Source organism: Dicentrarchus labrax, unplaced genomic scaffold (genome assembly GCF_905237075.1).
Source record: "Dicentrarchus labrax unplaced genomic scaffold, dlabrax2021, whole genome shotgun sequence".
Classification (NCBI taxonomy): Eukaryota; Metazoa; Chordata; class Actinopteri; family Moronidae; genus Dicentrarchus; species Dicentrarchus labrax.
The window spans coordinates 4868771-4889158 of record NW_026136703.1 but is presented as its reverse complement, the minus strand read 5'-3'; the positions used below and the strand labels follow the sequence as shown (position 1 = coordinate 4889158).

The window sequence follows — 20388 nt, the reverse complement described above, 5'->3', positions numbered from 1 at the left end:
CATGCTGCCCTCTCATGGGCTGTAGTGCAAACTGTGCCACAGACACAGCTTTAGGTCACTGACCTAACAGTTGCACGTTTCCAAAACAGATTCCTGCCCTGTCTAAAGATTAGAGATCATGAAGACTGATAATGAATTACATAACTGTGAATGAACCCTCCTGTATGAGCAATTCAAATCACCTCGCAGTTCTCGTGCCTAACAAGTATTTTAAAGATGGAATAGGAAGTGTTTTGCATCAAATAACAGGTTCTGTCTGCCAATGCAAACGATCCTTTGACTTCCCACATTATTTTTTTTTTATAAGAAGTATTCTTCAGGTATCAGTTCACACTCTAGCGAGAGGAACAAATGCATACATGTGTTCACCCCCGTGTATCCACAATGTTGTTATTGCTTTTTGTCAGTATCCTGAAGGCATTCTGCCCTTGTTCAGGAGAGAATGGTCTTCTGCATGCATACTCCCCTGGGGACATCATCATTGGAGGACTTTTCCCTGTTCACCGAGAAACTAATAGGAGCACAATGCCCGGACCACTTAAATGTAGCACGTAAGTATGACCTCATTGAAATGAATCAGTTAACCCATTAATAAGTAATGACTACATTTAGTATGTTAAGGAAAAGCCTAGCAGAATCTTTCCTGTCAGAGGTGGCAACACAAAATCGGCTGTGGAAGCTTTCAAGATGTGGCTACACATGACAAAATCGGCATTTTTGATTCCACATATTTATCATGCCTAATTGGTAGAAGCTGATTTTCTTTTAAAAATGCAAAAGAAACCCCACAAATATAAGCAGATGTCCCACGTTTTGTGGAAGACCTGTATATTTAGGGACTTGTTTGTGGAAACGCTTGGAAATTGATTAAAATGACCAGATATACTGGAAATAATCTATGTTCTCTGGAAAAAATGTACTGTATTATTGACACTCATTCAGTCAGACTGCCTTCATAAACCTGGGTTAGAGGAAACATTTTGTCAAATCACTGCAGAAAAACGCTGACCACCTACCTGTAATGAACCTGAGGCACTTCATCATGGACAAACTGGGGAAAATGTGTAAATACTAGGACTACTGTTAATTTATATGGCTGTTTGTGAGCAAGTGGAAAGAAAATTATTTCTTAGAGTGAAACCCAAAAGGTGGGAACCCTGAATAAGACACTTTCAACATTAATTTGTTAAGGTGACTATAATATATTCAATAATTTGATCTGTCCTCTGGCAATTTTAGGTATGATTTCAAGTCGTTCTTACGCACTCAAGTGATGATATACACCATCAGAGAAATAAACCAGCGCACACCAAGGGTTCTACCTGACTTCACCCTAGGATATGACATCTATGACACTTGTGGAGATGTCAACTTTGCCATCAGAGCAACGCTCCAGCTGCTGAAGAACCAATCAGACCCTGAGAGGTGTTTAGTACCTGCAAGCTTTCAATCTGCTTTACCTGAACCCCAAACAAAGGCAGTGATTGGTGAAGGGTATTCTGAAGTATCAATAGCTATTGCACGAGTTATTGCTCTGTCATCAGTGACCCAGGTTTGTTCTCCCTATTAATACTTTCCCAAATACTACAGTTAAAAATGAAAAAGATTTTGAATGCCTTTGTGTAGTTTGAGGCTAATGACAAGATTGTGACAGAATTCCTATTTTAATTTAAGATTCTGTAGCATTTAATGCAATAATGGTAACAAATATCATTCTTGTGTCTCTAGATACAAACATTGTTTCATGATTTGTTCCTGTTTGTTCCAGATTAGCTATGCATCAACAAGTGAACACCTCAGCAGGAAGAGGAAGTTTCCCACTTTTCTGCGAACAATATCTAGTGATGAGCATCAGACACGGGCCATTGCTAAGCTGGTGTACAAGTTTAATTGGAAATCCGTGGCCATTGTAGGAAGTGATGATGAGTACGGGAAGTATGGCAGTGATAACCTTGTGTACATCTTCCGTGAAATAAAGAAAATCTGCATTGAATTCATTGACATCCTACCTGGTGACTTTTACGAAGACCTTACGAAGGTGAACGCGCTGGTGAGCAAAATTAATAAATCCTCTGCCGAGGCCATCATCATGTTCACCAAAGACACCAATGTGGGTCCCATCATGCGAGAAGCCATTAATCAGAAACTCAACAGGACTTGGATTGCAAGTGACTCATGGTCCACCTCTTCAAAAGTCTACCAACTGAAAGGCATTGAGAAGGCCGGGGAGGTTTTTGGATTCATCTCTAAGATGAACGAGGTGCCTAGCTTCAAAGACTACGTCATGTCAATGTTCAATGGAACCACTAACGCCATTCTCGAACATTACCTGACCCATTATCCACTTTGTTCTTATCGGACTGATGACAACAGGCAATGTGACTGTTTTACCACAAACAGCCAACCCGGGTCCGGGAAATGTCAGGACATAAGATGTGTGGCCGATAACATTGACATGGATAAATTATACAATGTCTACTTAGCTGTTCAAGTCATTGTTGAGGGTCTCAGACACTTGCTGAAGTGTGACAACCAGCAGTGTAAACATAGCGGAAAATTTACAGCCCTGGAGGTACAGAGGAGTTATCTTTCTGACATATTTTTCATATTGATATTGCATGTGTCTTTAAACCAACAGGAAATACGCTTATTTGCACTCCTGCTGAGTCCATGCAAATTAGGGTATTTCCAAAAAAATCAAACTGAAAATGCCTTTTTTAGTATCCTGTTTTATGTCGGTAAAAGCAACAATAACAAAATGTACTGATTGTCTCCACAGCTTTTTAAGGAAATCAAGAAAGTCAACTTCACCGTGAACACCACACATATATTTTTTAATGACAATGGAGACCCCAGTTTAGGGTATGATATTGTGTATTGGAACACAACTAATTCCACACGCATAGAAAATGTTGGAGAATACTGGCCACATAGAGAAGAAATCATAATCCCATTTGATGTTGTTGGAAAGCGCAATGTGACGGTAAGGTCAGTTCATCACATATTTATTTCCAAAAATAATTCATGTGTATCATGTCGCACTGATTCTGTTTTGTCTTTCACAGGTGACTGCTTACAACTGCTCCAAAACATGTGCGCCAGGGCAGGAGTTGAAAATGCAAAGCAAAGAGTGCTGCAAAGATTGTGTTCCATGTGCAGATGGGGAGTTTTCTGCTGGAAATGGTAAGTGTTTTATTATTAATCTCTAGCAAGATGATCAACAGTCATCTCATCTCAACTCAACAGTTTCCTTCCTTTCCCATATGAAATATTCACCACCTGGGAAAATGGGCAGTGTGAGGATTTGAGCGACTTTGATAAGGGCCAGATTGTGATGGTTAGATGACTAGGGACTCTAGATGTATGGTTTATATTATTTATTTATCCTCGGTGTCTGCTGTGAGGGCTGTGTGAATATACAGCATCAAATCTATCTCTTTATCTTTATCTATTTATCCAAACAAACAGTACGCAAATGATTGGGCTCTGGATCACACCTTGACACAGAAAACATGTCTTGACTCCATGCTGATATAAGCTAATATGTTAATAGAACAATTATTTTTACATTGCCCAAATAACACATTAGGAGTTGAATTAGCAGTTGCCAAAGCTATGGTAAACATAACAAATGGCATGTCCTGTTTACCAAGCATTCCAGCTTCTTTCCGTTTTCAGTATCGGGCCTTGTGAAAATGGACTCACTTCTGTAGCCAGCCTCAAGTGGCCGTTAGAGGAACTGCAGGTTTTGTTACTTGGTGTTGGCTTTGTTTGCCAACCACAGAGTTGCTGCTTGTGCATGAGTAGCATACCAAACTACTATACTATTCAGTATAATTCTAACTGAGGACAGTCTTGTTTTCCCAAATGTCTGAGGAAGTTTTGCATTTATATGCAAATACTGCAGAACGTTACTGTCACACTACTGCTGTACTGTGAGGTTGAGTTGCTGCTGTGGCTTGGTACTTCCTTTTTTATGCAAAACAAAATGTTTTTTGTCTTTGTCTGTGTATCTCTCACACGATCCTTCTGATGAATATGCAAAAATATTAAATTCACATTTCTTTGTGTACTTCCACAGGTGAGGAGTGTCAACGCTGCAGTCAAGATGAGTTTTCATCTCCACAGAGGGATAAGTGTTTGAACAAAACTGTTGAATTCCTACATTGGGAAGATCCCTTTGTTATTATTTTGAGTTGCTTGGGAGTCTTTGGGATATTTGTTATATTTGTGTTTGCTATGTTGTTTACAATGTATCATAGCACTCCCATTGTGAAGGCTGTTGGAGGCTACTTGTGTTTCTTGGAGCTTTTTTCCTTGCTGGCCTGCTTCTGCGTTATGTTTACCTTCACAGGAGAGCCCACTAGGGTTAGCTGCATGGTAGGCCTGCCTGTTTTTGGCCTAGCCCTGTCCCTCTGCATGGCCTGCATTCTGGCCAACCTCTTCCAAATCTTAGTGGGCTTCAACTTTGATCTGAAGATAGGGTCCTGGAAGAAGAAGCTCAATCGGCCGCTGGCTGTGGTGACCATTGTCTTTGGGGTCCAGTTGGCCGTTTGTGTATCATGGCTGTACTTTAATCCCCCGTTTCCTGATAAAGAGACACTAAACAATGCCATCGTGTTGAAGTGTGACAAAGGCTCCGACAAGTTCTTTATAGCCATGTTAGGCTACAATGGTTTCTTGGCCGTTAGCTGTTTGCTGTTTGCATTCAAAGGTAAGCAGTTGCCAGATCTGTATAAAAATGCACGTTTAATCACCACCAGTATGATGCTGTTTTTAATCATTTGGATCCTTTTAATCCCAATTTATATCAGTTTGATTGGGAAGTACAAACGTGCCATTGAAGGTGCAGCCATTCTAATTTCTAGCTACAGCATCCTCTGCTGTCACTTGGCCCCAAAGTGTTACATCATGGTGTTCAGGAAAGAGATTAATAATCAGCACGCCATCACCGAGTACATCAGGAAGCATTATGAGCAGAACAACATGGCTGTGATCAAATCCTGACCTCGCATGTACATTTATAAATGCTGTGCGGGTGATGGGTTACAATTAGCCGCACAAAAATCTCTCTTCCTTTGCTGAATTCACAGCCACTGGTGTTTGGCCAGTTTCTCTCTGGCTCAACGGCACAGACTTAGATAAGTGCTTAAGTGTGAGAGGCTGTTTAAAGGACATATTTCGAAACATAATCTCAAAAAGAGATTTATTCATTCTAGCACACCGCTTTATTGCCAACATATCTGTCCTGCTTTATTGTTAGAATGTATCTTTACTGGTTGGGGTTTTACTTTATTTTATTTCTGTATGATCTTGATTTAGTTACCTCAGTGCTGAAATGTTCCAATGCTGGTTCAACCATGTAAAGCACTTAACTTTGTTTTTGAAAAGCGCTGTATAGATTAAGTTTATTATTACATTTATACATTATTTTATATTTTTATTATTACAAGAAGTGGTTCATGGGAGGAATGGATGGCTGGCTGCTGTTGGCAGTTGTGATATCAGCCTTCTGTGTGTATGAGTGTATTTCCCAGAATGAATATCATCACACACTGTATGTACACTAGGCTACTTGTGTCTCGCCATACGCACGACATTTACTGAACCTTTTTTCTCGTATACAATCCTTAGAAGTTCTAAAGCTTGTGTCATTGCATTTGTTATCTTTACTGCTGTTATTACCACTGCTGATAAATCATGAGTTGTTTTCAAAAGATGTTAATATAAGATCATCTTGAATTTTCGAACTGCCATTGTATATACAGGATAAAAGATGGGGAAACTGCGAAAGACACCTTTTACTTTTTGTTTTATGTCATGTCCCTGACCTTTATTGTGTATCAGTTTTATGTGCGTCTTTCAGATATGAGTCAGACACACTGCTTAACTGACACCTGCAATTACTGTTTTGCTTTTCACTTCATTTTGCGTAAATATAATTTGACAGATGTTTCACCATGAAGGGCTATATACTGTCAATGAATAAATGTTGCTTTTCTGTGTGAATACTGCAGTCCTGCTCTTCCTGTGTACCTTGAACATTTGGTCCATGGCATGTTCTCTGTATAAACAATTAATCTGCTCCACAGTGGAAAACAAACAGAGACAAACACATCAATTTAACCTGGGGTTTGAAGATAAATGTATACAGCGTGAACATTTCACTAAACATTACCAGACAAATACAACAGCAGAAGTAGGTGTAGTGAATACATCAGTAAACATATGATTACACTACATTTACTCTGAAGGTTAACTGATGGTAACAGTTTTAATAGAAACTTAGTCTCTGGAACAAAGTTTATCAGTTATCTTGAAGATTGAGCATGTTATATAATCCAGTAGTTGCGTCGTGTAGAATCTTTAAAGGTCAGGTAACACTAGAGGGATGATTTACATTGTGTGTAGCGACGTTATTTTAAACCACATTTGGTGCATGAGTGCTATTTGAGTAAAAGGGTGTATTTCAGGGTTGATTCTAAGCTGACATGCAAAATCAATTACATTGCGTGTGAAGCAGTTTTGAGTAGAAGGCAGATAACTGTGAAAAGAAAGAACATTTATTTATTTCAGCTATTTGATTAATCCAGAGATTAATTTTCACCATTAATCAATTAGTTTAGTCTATAAAATGTCAAAAAATGTGGAAAAAAACATCACAATTTCCCAAAACACAAAGACCCTTGATTTACAATTACTAAAAGCAGCAAACCCTTTCATTAAAGAAGCAGGAGCAAGCTAATGTTTGACATTTTTGGTTAAAAAATGACTAATAGAATTACTTGATTATCAAAATAGTTGGCAACTAATTTCTTTGGATCAACTAATCATTGCAGCTGTTATTGAAAACTCTGCAAATGCAAAGCTGAGAATGTCACACTGGTTTAAAACAGTTCCCTCTGCAACCACTAGATGGGACTCTTGCAACAACCTGTGAATAGCTTTCTGCGTACCAATACTGCCTATACAAGTCCTTCAAAGCTTTTTGTACATATGGGGTATTAAAAAACACACAACATCCATAATTCGGCTCTGCACCTAATGTTTTATTTATTAAAAAAATACAAAACTTCAAAAAGTTTCCATAGGAAAGCATTATGATTTTGCAGTCCCGTCTCTTTCGTATCCATTTCAAAGTATGGTTAAACACGGCTTCTTGTCACGAACAGACTTCTTGCCTTCTACAAGTTACAAAAAAAGATAAAATAAAATAAGGAGGAGAAGAGGAGAGGTGCAGTGTGCTTCTTGAGTCCCTGTGTTTTAAGTGTTAATCTTGAAGATGCGTTTCTGTAGTGTCTGGTGACCCAGACAAATACAAGGACGACATGCTTGACGTGGGTAGCTGAAATGTCTGTCTAGTGTATGTATCTATATTGGTGTCTGACAAGTGGGTTCATATGCTGCAGCCATATTAGCACTGTGTGGTGTTTTGATATGCAGGATTTGATGTATGTATTTCCTTTGAGGTTTTTTGAACCCAGGGTGCAAATGGATGGTGATTGTTGAGATGTTACCAGCCACTCAATAGATTACCATCGTTTTTTGGCTGGTGAGTGAAACCAACCTACCAGCCACTTGCACTTGCCTGGTGGTAATTGTGTGCCGTGTTTGTAGCCATGCATATTCCATTTAGGATGTGAAGACCAGCAGAGATGCATTTATGGAACACAAAGACACTGAATATAGCTAGATTATGAATGAAAAAAAAAACATAATCTTTAGGACTAACACTTGGCAGGTTCTGTATAGAAGTGGAGATCATGGAAAATATAAATACATAGCAGCCATTTTTGAGGAATTAAATCACCCTTCCAACCACCTCTTTGCGAGTTACTAGCTAGGGATGTGACTTCAGCTGTTAACAGGGCTTTAATGATCAGCAATTTAATAAACCAACCGTCTAGATTTTGCAGGTCAGTTAGCACTGGTGATTGCTTAAGATGGAAGCAATCTTCTACTATACTTTTATATTATAAAATGAATAGCACTGGAAACCCTTCACCTCCTGGGACTGCTGCTACAGTTTCAGATTCTGTGAATCCAGAGGTGATGGGAAACCTTCAATAAAAGCAGTTTTGTGATTTCTTTTTCAAGCAACAAGTTCCTCTCCCTACACTACTCCAGTTCAGTAAATAGGTTCATCATCAACTACAGTCAGTTCCCCCAAATTAGGACAGGAAGACTGCAGAAACAAGTTCAAGTACAGAGTTGCCCTGTCACACTGCCTGGAACACACAGAGACACTCAGAGTGTGATTCAGCCTCATTTCATTGAGGGTTGATCCCCAGCTTCCATACAGAACGCAGAAATTTGCACAAAATATCCCTCTCATTCTCCTGTCAAGTAACTGGCCTTGAAATTTCACCGGATCTGGGGAGAAGAAAAAAAACAAATACAAAGGATGCGAGAACACTGCTGTGATGTACAGTACAAGTTTAAACCACATTGGCCTGGCAGGCCTTCGTGGGCATCTCCAAGCTGCTCTCTCGGCCACAGCAGGCTGGCACTTCAAACAGGCAAGACTCCTCCACAGGAGCTGGCATGCCCTGGGAACAGATCTGCTGCACTTGTTGCCTGTAGAAAACAATGGCGATAAAAGTTAAGATTGTCTAGGAACACAAACTTTCATGATCATACACCAGAAAGTCCATCCATTACAGACGACCACCTTCAGATTCTGTGGCATCTACTCACCAGGCAGGGCGGGACATGACATAGTAGATGTCAGGTCTCTGGAATCCATTAAAGGTGGAGGAGGCGGCCACGGTGTAGGCACCCATGTTCTCAAAGACAAGCCAGTCGCCCACCTGCAGGTCAGGCAGGAAACACTGCTCAACAATGCGATCGAGGCCGTCACATGTTGGGCCCCAAATACTGCAGGGGTACATGACCTCATCTGGCTTTGGCTTCTATGAGTAATAAGAGGTGGAGAAACAAACACGCAGAAGAGTTAACCATTTGTTTCACCATTCACTGAACTGTTTATATGATGAGATACTGGTTGCCATTTCAACCCTTGAACTTGACTTACCTTGTGCAGTGTTGGCAAACAGTGAGCATGGTCATAGAGAATACAGTTGAAGGATCCGTACACTCCATCGTTGACATAGTACATCAGAGTCCTATCATTGGTCCCTTCGTCTTCCTCTGTGAAGGAAGCATAAATCATTTTACTACTGAGAAATGTTACAAATCTAATTGCAGAATAAATTCTTTTTCTGAATCAGTCTCTTTAAAATCAAGGCAGTTACCGTCAGAGGCTGACTCGTCATCCATGATGACCTTCTTGGCAATGACGTTGACAACCAGTGTGTAAGCAGACGCCACATAAAAGCGCCCTGGCTCAGCAATGACCCTAATACCAGTGTCTGCAGGGAAATACTTGTCCAGGGCTGGGGTGATTACTGCTGTGATCTAGCAAAGAAGCAAAGGAAGGAAGTATCCACAGGTAAATATCAGACTGTAATAAAACTGTTTTTCTAAAATAAAATAATATTTAGCCTATAAAATGCCACAAAAAAATAAAACATACCTCTTCAAACTGGAGTACAGAATCATCTGAACCAGGGAAACCACCTCCAATATCCAACAGGTCCATGTTGAAGCCCAGCTCATCCTAGAGGTCACAAAATTGTGTTAAGTAAGTTTTCTAGGTAAAAATCTACATATCAGTTGCATATGCAATTCTATAACAACTCACCCCCATATCAAAGACACAGCGGGCATCAGCGATAGCCTGGGCGTAGGTCTCGGGGTCAGTGCAGCCACTGCCAACATGGAAGCTGACACCGATTACATCCAGCCCCAGTTCTTTAGCCCGCTCCAGAAGTCCTCGACAAGCTTTGAGTGGAGCCCCAAACTTCACACTGAGGCGGCACACTGCCTTTGAGTCATCTGTGGCGATACGCAGCACCAGCCTGAGCACAGAGCAGAAAAAGAGTTAGTGAAGGGACATACATGGAGAGAAGGCAGATAAAGAAAATTCCACCACAGCTTTCATATTAAGGAATTTAATGTCTCACTTGGCATTGTCATGACAGCGGGCCACTTTCATGAGTTCCACCTCACTATCAAAGGTCATCATCTGGACCCCATGGGCAGATGCATACTTGATCTGAGAAACTTGCTTGCAGGGGTTGGCATAGATGATTCTGCTTGGATCCACTCCCAGAGACTGAACCAGCTGAATCTCCATCTAGAGGGGGACAAAGCCAACATTTAAAAACACGAGCTGCCAATGCAATTTCATCTAATCATCAAGAGAGCTTTGTATTGTGTCATTCTGAGACCATCTAGTGCCATGGAAATTCCCCAACACCCACCTTGCTTGCACAGTCAAAGCCAGTTCCCAGGGATGCCAGTGTCATAACTACAGCCCGGCTGTCATTGCATTTGACAGCATAGAAAGGAGTGACGCGAGGCAGGGCTCTTGCCCAGCGCAGCTGTTTCTTCAGCACATCCCCCAAGTCACAGACATAGAAGGCATCCCTGTCATCCTGTAATAATATGATGGAAAAAGGTTATATGTGTTTAACAAAAGCAGCTCTGTAACAAAGACTTTTGCAAATAACACTAATATGACTGACAACGCTGTAGTGTAGGATTTCAATTAAATAGCTTGCATCTCAGTTGCATCCTATTGACATTCATCACATAACAAATGGGGCCTTCTGTGTATTCCCTAAACAATGTCAGCACAGGATACTTACCGTCATGGATGACTCATTTATCTTCTGCTCAACAATGTCTCTGGCAGAGAAACCCTCCTCCAGGAAAGAGAATTCAAACTCAGTGGGAGTGGCAGTGTTCATGGTCACAAAACGTCCTTTTGATTGGTTGCTAGTAAACTGGAAGAGGGAGGGGAAGACATATTGAGATTGCATTCAGCTTTGAGAACACAGTGTCTTTTGTATCCTTGATTACTAAAGTCTATTTTATTCCCCAATCATGGGAAAGACTTGAACAGTGCAAGTGTGAGCAATTCTCAGAGCAGGATACTTGACTGAATTACAATTTTGTTACAGTATTATCTCTATAAGATGACAATGCAGAATTGAATCAAGCTGCAAACAGAAAGTGGGACACTTACTTGAATATGAAAGAGATGGAATTTAGTGTTGCTGTTACTCAGGTGCAGAGAAGCCAAGGTGGTTCACCAGTGAAATTGAATCCCTTCAAATAAGACTCAATGCCAGGGCCTGCTGAGTAGCCAGTGTGTCTTCTCCTAGAGTGAGTATTCTGTAAAGAGTAGTTAACAGTATTTAACAAAAACTGGATTCTCAAGGGGAAAGGATGAGTCAGGAAAGTCACAGAACTATCTAGGACTCAACTTTAGTGGGTTTAAAGCTCAAGAATAAATTCAATACAAATGTGTGTCTGAATTTCTATAAATTAATAGTATTTTTCTAAATTGAACAAAAACATTATTCTATTAAACCCATTATGATCGACTTGAAACTGACAAGACTGCGCAAGACATACGCATCTAGTCTCGTCTTAATAGCGCTCCATTTTATTACTATGGCATGACAACTTGACACCATTTGCACAAAAAAAGTCACTGAAACTACCAAGTGTTTAAGGCCCGCCCACACCACATTTAATCCAATTACAAAGAAGACCCGCCTTTGACGCAAATAACAGCATCAAAATGAACCAATCAGTGACTAACAAGTGACGCAAGCACGAAAATGCCGGTTCCGTTAGAGCTCTTCATGCCATGAGGCAATTTAACATGTACGTTAACGTGGTTTATTCTACTTTACACCGGCAATTCGAAAATTTGATTAGTGCAATACCACATCACCGAAGTCTATAGCCCGAAAAAAGTGGCCAATACCAGCAAACGTTATGCCGATTTAACGTTAGTAGTTTCAACAGAATGGTCGCTAGCGAACGTTAGATAACGTTAACACACCGGCCACGTAGCGTTAGTAACATTACTGTTAGTTACCGTTAGGTAATAACGCAGAACGATTCCATTTTGAATCAAATTGACGCTATGGTTACGGTAAAATAGGAAGAATACCCTGCCCTACTAAGTTCCTGGTTCATTGTCCGTTTTAAGCCGCCATAACCGAATAAGCCTGCTAGCTAACATTTGCTACCGTCAATTGACAAGCATTTAAGTTAAAGCGTTCTTCTTAGTAATACGAAATCGAAAAGTCTTACCTTAAAAAGCATTTACAAAGAGTTTGTCCATTAGACCCGATGCTAGGATTAAAAAAAACAGCAGTTCCCTTCACAATGAAGTCCGCTGCAGGAGTGCTGGAGTGCCGCCTCTCTTACTGGGCTACGACTGCTGTGGAAGCCGGTAAAGGAGCCCGAGAGTATTTATAGAGAGCGCGTTACTATGGCAACGCAGCCAGCTGAAACCGGCCTCCCATCCACGTATGAACCGGTTTATCCTTGTCACCTCATCCACATGGTGGGAAAGACAGACAGGGACCGCAAGACAACGACCACAGGGAAGATTACAAAAGGTAACACGGCCAGTTCAAACCGGCCTCTGCCAGTTAACGTTAACTAGTTAGCCTCATGCTGTAACATTAGCGTTACTTCTCACATTAAAGTTGTCTCTTTTATCAGGTTTCCTTACCTCACTGAAGAAAATAGATGTAGATTTGATTGGTAGGAACTATTAAACTAATCTTATAATTTATTACATGTTTCAGTCAAGTTTCAAGCCAAGATGCCAAACGATCTCTGGTCCTAAAGTTCTCCAATGTGTTGATGTTTTTCTTTGTCATAACGTTATATCAGTGATTCCCATCCTTTTTCCATCAGAGACCCCCTTTTCATCATCGCCTTATACGACTAACCCCTAACGAAGTGACATCATTTATGGAGTTTATGTAAAACAAGCGATTTGGATGGATTTTGAGCAGAGATTAGTTAATTTAGTCCGGATATTTTTGGGAACTTTTTTTTCCACAAATTGCAATGTGCAAATAGTACAATGGCCAAGTGTCATGGAGAAGAAAACATTGAATTTGTCCGAATTGAAGCCTATTAAAGATTGTATTTTAAGTTTTCTTACACCCCTTAAAAACAAGAAGGCTTTGCAACCCCCCCATAAAGCTTTGGTGACCCCTAGTGAGGGTCCGGACCCCCAGGTTGGGACCCACTGTCATATATGATAATAAATTGAATATATTGGGGGTTTGGACTGACTTCCAGATAAAATAAGCACCAAGTAATGGTATTGGGCATTTTCGTTTTATAGACAAAATGATAAATCTACCTGACGACACGATGATGCAGGACAGGTACAGGGGAACATCAGAACGGGTTCCCCTTGGCCAGCTGTGATGGAAGAAACCTGCACTGGATTTGTGTTAATCCCAGCGATGCCCAGTCACGCTGGCAGACTACAACAGTCTGCTCGCTCTGCCTGACCACACGGTCTCACTCATGTGACCGGTGTTAACCGCAGTCTGCTACTCGGAGTTCTTGACCTGTCTGAGGAGATTAAAGGAGATCACTTAGAGAAGGCAAGGTGTCAACACAAGCACGTATGTCACAACAGCTCTGTAAACATACTATGAATACAGTCGTAAGTTTTGTTGAGAAAGTGGTGCATTGTGCATTTTATAAGAACATACATATGCCACTGTAAGTCATTGGAAATGGTCTGCAGGATTTTTTAGAAAGTCTCTTATGGTGCTTGGAAAATGCCAAGCACCAAATGCCTTTTCACTCAGTCCCCTAAAATTCCTGTCCCCCAGACATTTCCCCCTTTACTGCACAGTCTAATTAGCCCAAAGGTTGCTTTCATAGACATTTGGTTTGCAAGCAGACATTACCAAATGGAAGAAAATGAAGAATTTGGTTAGTGTGACCCAACTGTACATGTGGAAATGTTGCAGGAAACTTTAGGGCTTCATGAAGACCACATATCTGTGGCCTTAACTTAATATCTTTTCCAGGTCTTGAGGCCACAATCAAGATGGCATTCTACTCTCTGCACAACAGGGTTTCCATTAACATTTTCTGCAGGGTTGGTGAATGAAGTCATATTTTCCGAGCAGTTTAATTATCAGAAAGTAAAAAGCACAGCCCTCTTGAAATGGTCAAAAAGGTAAAATGAGATTAAGTGGCAAATTTGTATGATGACATAATCTGCAATTATTTTCATACAGTACATTGCAGCTTCCCTTATAGTCCTGCCCTGTATCTGAACTTGTTCTTGCAGGCTTCACCTCCTCTTAGAACCATGCCTGTCAGGCAGGAAGTGGGCCCACACTCGGGGGCTAATTCATTTTCAACAGATGTTTATCAGCTTCCTCAAAATCACAAGATCACAACACACAGCGTATTACGTAGCGAACCCGGGTTAGATTGTTTCTCTTTGCTCCGGTCATTTCCTTTTGTTTCTGTTTTTGTCTCTCCTCCACCAAGTGTCTGTGCTTCTACCCTCTCCTTCACCCCTCTCCTTCTCCTCCTCTTGTAATGTCTATCTCTCGCTCTGTGTGGACTTTGTGTTATCATTACTGTGGACCATTGTGGCCTAACCCCCACATTTACAAGGCCTCACGAAAGACAAGGATGAGGATTGTTATTGGCCACCCACAAGATACAGTGCAGTGTACGGGCCTTGGTGACTTGTGTGTCACACTGCATCTGGCTTTGTATTTCTCTTCACTTCCCTACTTTTGCACAATGAAATGCCACAGTCAGTTTTTCATCAACTTATGTTCCTGTACTGTCCGGTTCGGTGTGCTGCATAATACGTCTTGTGACAATAAGCAGATGACACACAAGCTTCCCAGACATTTCTCAAGAGAATAAACTGTACTCTTCCTCATTTGTACCAAAATGAAGAAAGCTGGTGCACACTACTCAAGTGAGATCCTGCATACAATGTGTCCCAACACCAAAGATCAATGGTGATGTCATGAGGTGCAAATTTATAATCTCTTTTTTTTGCACAACAGTAGTTAGCTGCCTCAGTGTCTGCTCTGTATCTCTGTTGCATTGAGTTAGAGAATTAGTTAAAGTCCCCCTCCACTCAAAATCTCCCTACAGTGTGCTGTTTGAATGCTGTCTGCAGAGTTTGACACTAGAAGGAGGTTTTCACATTTATCTGCTGAAAGTGGAACTCAGTCCTGGTCCAGTATGCAACTTGTACAGTGTGATGTAGGAAAACTTTATGAACAACATTTGTATATGCAGAGATTCTGGAAGTGTTAATGAGCTGGAGGGGGTAGATGTGTTTTTAAGAACTTTCATGTGGAAATTATACTTTGTTTTGCAGAAAGAAACACATCAGGCACACATTATTGTTCTGACTATTTGCAGACTATTTGTATATTTGTCTGGAGGGGATCTGATGTTTAGTGTACCTAAGCTGAAAAGACTTACCGGGTCATGCCACCAGTGTAGGTATGTGTATTAAGTATTTGTATATACTGAAGATAATTTACTTTGTATGAAATTCTGTGAGCATGTATGTATAATATGTTATCTGTATGCCATTCAAATAGTTTGTCTGCGTGTTGCACCTGCACTAGAAAATGTGTGAATACACTCAATTCTGTTCCATACTGAATGAATTGGTATATATGATCAAGGAGAATTCATCCGGTCTACTTGAACAGCATAAAACATTCGCGTTGAGAAGGAAAAACTGTTTGGGAGATTCTGGGTGTTCACAAAAACGACATGGAACCCTCCAATGATACCTATGATAAATAGGCATGTCACAACTGTGTATTGTGTGTACGTGTATATCACAATACCACACGGCGCCTTAGCAATCATTTTTTAATTATACATATTTAATACATAAAATCTACCTGCAGTCCTTCCTCACAGGGTGCATGACTTTGAGTTCAGAGCTGTTGACTTTTCACTTCATTTGAATACTTTTTAGAACAAATTTGAAGAATTAAAATAATTCTATGTAGATGAATTAGATTTTCTTATTTTCCTATTCCATTACTGCTGGTCCCCCAGGTTGGGAACCGCCGGTTTAGATCACTAAATGTGACATTCTGAAGATTTCTTTTGTTCAAACATATTTTAAATGTTTCCATTTATTGAGCTATGACCATCGTTCCATAGGCTTCTATTAATTATCATATGACAGTAAATACTGCCAGTGAAAGGTGCCTTCTATCATAATAACTGTGGCTTCACATATATTCCTATTCATAAACCTGTTACTAACAGAAGCAGCTGATTCATTCATTTAAACTGACTCATTCATTCAAATTGCTACGTTGCTATGAGTCAGAGGTCAAGGATTGGCTGTGTTAACAGGCAGAACCTATGTAGGCTTAACCTCAATATACTTGAGTATCAAGTCCCAGACAGCGACTTATGAGACCGGAAGTCTTAATGTTTGTCTGCATGGCTCTGGTCTGAGCGGATGGTACGTGTGGTGGTTCTTTACTCTCCTGACTCTGATCCATTTGTCCTTTGAGATTAGACAGAGTGGCTTTGATGGGGCGAGCCCCCAACAGCATGTGACACACAGATAGCTTAATCAACTTAAAGCTCTGGTGACACACTCCACCCAAGACAGCTGGGTAGAGTTCAAAGCATTGCAACACACAGCCACTGAACCGTGACTAGCCAGCCACAGAAAGAAAGTGCATTGTTTTCAATTGTATCGCAATCCCTGAATTAAGATACAAACCTGATGTGGGTTTTGGCACACCATGGAAAGAGTGGAGGTAAATGTCAAGAACTGTATTTTCATAAAATACACAGACAATGGGAGGCTTGTAATTTAGGTCATGCGTAGTGTCTGGCATGTCACCGCAATACCTTAAAAAAAGTAAATTGAAGGTTTGGTCTCATGAGTCTCCGCTGAATGAGCTCATCCATAGTCATTTCATTCTCTAGGCGGACACAGCCGCTGCCTCCTTGACATCTTGTCCAGGTATTTGTAATTATACCATTTTTATTGCACAGTTCTGTAATCTTTAAACAGTTCACAGCCTTCCTTCAGTCGAGCCGAGGTATCTTTTACTGAACAGTGGCCACAATTGGTAATTATGGGATAATGATGCTAAATGCTAAAACATATTCTACAGTAGCTCGAGTTGAAAAGAAATGGCTAAATGGCTCAGTACCTTCATTTACACAGCAATACGTAGTTTACTGGCAGGGGAGTGTCCAGACTTTTTTGACTGGGCTGGCACTGGCTTATGCAGGGATGGCATAAAGTCTGTGTCTTCACTTTCCATCATTCCCAGTTTATGCAATTCCATACTGTAACAGGCACACAGAAATATTCAAATACACCAGGTGAAAACAACACATATATACCACATGTCTGCAGTGAGGAGACCCGTGGGTACCATAGAACCCATTCTATCTTGAGGTCAGAGGGGTCCCTTTTTTAAAATGGCCTTCCCAGTTTTCTATCGCCAAAATTCATCTTAACGCTGAAGCATTGTTTAGCCCCATTCCCAACATGCTAGCGTGACATGGTTGATAAGAATGTATGCGTTAGGTTAGGTCCTCTAGTTACATATGATACCAGTATCTTCATTCTGGCTTTAATACGAAGCCTGCTACAGCCTCTGAGTGGAAGAGGTAAAGGATAATGGGGACAAATGCTATTATATTAGTATGTTTGCATTTAGCTCCTCACAGAGTGTAAACCACAGATCCATGTAAAGCATCCCAGTGGCATGTTACCTGATGTTAGGGACATAATGTCCGTTATTGTCTGGAAGATCAAACTGTGTATGATCTCAATTGATTTAGCTGTGTAAACAGCGTTTCTGAAATGACTTTAACTCCATTGGGTGGTTTTAATATCACCCCATGAAGACAAATATGTGACATGCTTATTTTTAAAATGTCATGTTGATAATGTTGAGATACTGTGCAGCTCCAGTGTGCCTTGTATCATTGTGTGTATTGAATGTGAAGGTCAGAATAACACCAAACTTCCAACATCCTTGCAATGTTGAGGGTACAGGCCCTTGTTCTTATCAGGCTGCTTTAACAAAGTCAAAGAGCAGACTAATAGAATATTAACCCCAAAACCGATTTTCACTGTACATGCATGGCTGTTATACAGATACAGTGTCTGTCAACCTGTCTGCCCACTCGCTGTGTATCAGGAAGATCTAACATCTATTCGGTTTTGGTATCCTTCAGTTTTTTTATTTTCTGGTGGAGCGCCTGCTGACAAATCTGGGTCACATCTTCAGCAACCTGTGTGAGCTCCCTGTGACAGTGCCCTAAATGCATCATTCATTATTTCTCTTTATAGGTACGCCTGTGTGTCAGACAGACAGGAAGAGACTGTGAGAAAGAGTCAGTGTGAATACAAATCACTGCACACATCAAGGTAACTTCAAGAGGAATATTTCAGTGGTTAAACCTCAAAAATTATATCCCTGGATATAAAAAAAAAGTTCAAATGTAATGTCATTAGCATATCTAATTATCTGAATACTACATTTAATTTTTAAAAAATGATTTAAAGTAAGCCTAATTACAGTCTAAATGATATCAAAAGGTTGTTTTTAGCCTTTGACCGTGCAGCTGCCCCGTTCCCACTTCAGCTCTGTCCCTGGAGTGATGAGAGCAGAGTTGTTTAATCTGGCTCTCTGCTGACTCATCATTTCTTCTTCTTTCAAGGTTGAGTTGCCCAGAGTCGGTTCGCTCGGCAGTGTGGAGACCAAGGCAAAAAAAAAAAAAAAAGTGATCGTATTTTCACTGGAACATCTTTTATGCTTTCCTGGGTTGGCCTGGATCTCTGTGAACAGGCTGCATCAGCACATTTCACTCCTTTGATCCTTTTGGGGAAGAAAGGCACAGACTGAAGAGAGATTCACATTTGAGGTGTTGTGCTTCTACCATTATCACATTATATTGGCTCTGTGGAATTTAGGATGAAAGGAGTAGAAGCAAAAGAGCTAACCGTTGCACATCTTAGACCACCTACAGAGGCACCTGAAGCAAGCTGGCATGCATCTGTAATAAAATTAAAAGTGTAAGTGTAACCAGATAACCTAATCAAGGGCTTAATGACCTCTGAGTGGGTGCTGTTTTTAGAGATGAGCAGCTTTGTATTTGATGCTGCGAAGCCTCCCTGGTCAGTGTACTTTGTGGCCAGCAAACAGCTCGCTTCCCGACTTTAGTTTTCTCATTTCCAAACTAAATCCGTCTATAAATAGTAAATGTATTTGATCCCTACAAGAGAAAACATGCCTTGAAAATATCCACGAGACAGAAATCTCAAACCATGGTTAACACTGCAGATCTACGTAATGGTTTGGCTTACGAGGTACAGTATCAAATAGCACTGCCTCGCTGTGGAAATGCAGTTTCCTTGTGCTTCGTGCCAGCTTTGGTTGACCCACTTCCTGTGGCCTGATTGCCAGTTGTCATGGTGAAGTGAAAGCATTGTGAAAGGAAAAGGGGGCGATTTGCCTGGAACCCAGAATACAGAACCATACCAGATGACATTTTGCTAAATGATGTTTATTTGTTCTGCGGTGAGAGAGCGCCGCCGGTGTCCCAACACAAAGAAGAGAAGCAGGCTGGAGCTTTGTCTTCTGGCCTCAGTAACCTACTCTCAACTGATGGTAATCTCTCAACAGAAACCGGGATAAAAAGCTTCCTGCTCATCCTCGAAAGGCTTTGTATTGACAGATTTCTGTTATAAAGTATGATAAACCCTGACCCTGATCTATTTAACTGTATACTAAGTGAAAGGACAATAAAGGCCATGTGACTTTAAACTTAAAAGGTATTAGTTCCACATTTTTGGCGCTGTGGCTGGGAGTTGAGAAGACTGATACCACTCTAATGGCTGTACAGAAAATATAATAGCCTTTTACCTACACACTACACACACACAGGGTTTTGATGTTTTTGTATTTTTTAAAATAGTGATGAAATAATGAAATATTAATACAATTCCAAAAATAGCCTGGGAATCTTCATATCTAATGTCAAATTATGTGGAAAGTCTGTAACTGTTAATGATCATAAAACTACAGTTTATTTAATAACAAAAATCTAATAAAAGGACCCTTCTGTAAATTTAAGTCTGATTATTTGAGTTATCGCAGTGTTTGTCTGTATTTATAGGTCATTTCGTTGTTTTTACGCATGTAAATATCTTGAATATTAAAAAGCCCATTAATTAATAAGATTTTATACCTTTTTAACCTGAAAACACACATTTTCTTTTCGCCCCAACTGCCAGAATATTATATTATTATGACAATTTTTGACTTAGCATGAAGACAGAAACAGCTTGCCTGGCTCGGTCCAAATGTAAATTTGCCCAACAACACCTCTAAAGCTCATTAATAAAACACTGTATCTCCAGGAAGATACAGGTCCTGGTTAAGAAATACAGCAGCCTGGCACATAAAATGGCGTTTTGTCATTTTTACGTTCAAGTTT

The 20388-nt window shown here is 40.4% G+C and overlaps 2 protein-coding genes and 1 long non-coding RNA gene across 4 annotated transcripts; 2 read left to right on the top strand and 1 right to left on the bottom strand.

Annotated features, from left to right (window-relative positions):
• The first annotated feature begins 316 nt into the window (after nt 1-316).
• LOC127359492 (G-protein coupled receptor family C group 6 member A) lies at nt 317-6009 on the top strand. Of its 2 annotated transcripts, XM_051393383.1 has the most exons (6): nt 317-551; nt 1240-1552; nt 1769-2572; nt 2780-2983; nt 3066-3183; nt 4082-6009. In XM_051393383.1, exons 1-6 carry the CDS (start codon nt 352-354, stop codon nt 5005-5007), a joined length of 2565 nt encoding a protein of 854 aa, XP_051249343.1. In that variant the 5' UTR covers nt 317-351; the 3' UTR covers nt 5008-6009. The 2 variants fall into 2 exon arrangements, with proteins under 2 accessions (XP_051249343.1, XP_051249352.1); XM_051393392.1 differs by lacking the exon at nt 4082-6009 and having other exon boundaries at nt 2780-2988; nt 3066-3165.
• Nucleotides 6010-7028: 1019 nt separating this feature from the next.
• odc1 (ornithine decarboxylase 1) lies at nt 7029-12327 on the bottom strand. Its single transcript, XM_051393471.1, has 11 exons — nt 12175-12327; nt 11093-11241; nt 10713-10850; nt 10326-10499; nt 10026-10198; nt 9704-9920; nt 9536-9619; nt 9255-9417; nt 9035-9150; nt 8698-8912; nt 7029-8577 (listed from the first exon to the last, which is right to left on the bottom strand). The coding sequence occupies exons 3-11, from the start codon at nt 10812-10814 to the stop codon at nt 8439-8441; spliced, it is 1383 nt and encodes a 460-aa protein (XP_051249431.1). The 5' UTR covers nt 10815-10850; nt 11093-11241; nt 12175-12327; the 3' UTR covers nt 7029-8438.
• A 30-nt stretch (nt 12328-12357) lies between these two features.
• LOC127359656 (uncharacterized) lies at nt 12358-20019 on the top strand. The gene is made up of 3 exons (XR_007882701.1): nt 12358-12485; nt 18239-18316; nt 18610-20019. It is a non-coding gene; the product is annotated as an uncharacterized LOC127359656 (long non-coding RNA).
• The last annotated feature ends 369 nt before the right edge of the window (nt 20020-20388 follow it).

What these genes read in the sequence shown, in the direction of transcription:
- odc1 (XM_051393471.1), bottom strand. Translation starts at nt 10,814, where the DNA reads ATGAACACTGCCACTCCCACTGAGTTTGAATTCTCTTTCCTGGAGGAG. An exon ending in TAAATGAGTCATCCATGACG is followed by an intron (nt 10,500 to 10,712) that starts GTAAGTATCCTG and finishes ATATTATTACAG; the next exon opens with GATGACAGGGATGCCTTCTA. An exon ending in CGCTGTCATGACAATGCCAA is followed by an intron (nt 9,921 to 10,025) that starts GTGAGACATTAA and finishes CTCTGTGCTCAG; the next exon opens with GCTGGTGCTGCGTATCGCCA.
- LOC127359492 (XM_051393383.1), top strand. Translation starts at nt 352, where the DNA reads ATGCATACATGTGTTCACCCCCGTGTATCCACAATGTTGTTATTGCTT. An exon ending in CTCTGTCATCAGTGACCCAG is followed by an intron (nt 1,553 to 1,768) that starts GTTTGTTCTCCC and finishes TGTTTGTTCCAG; the next exon opens with ATTAGCTATGCATCAACAAG. An exon ending in TTGGAAAGCGCAATGTGACG is followed by an intron (nt 2,984 to 3,065) that starts GTAAGGTCAGTT and finishes TGTCTTTCACAG; the next exon opens with GTGACTGCTTACAACTGCTC.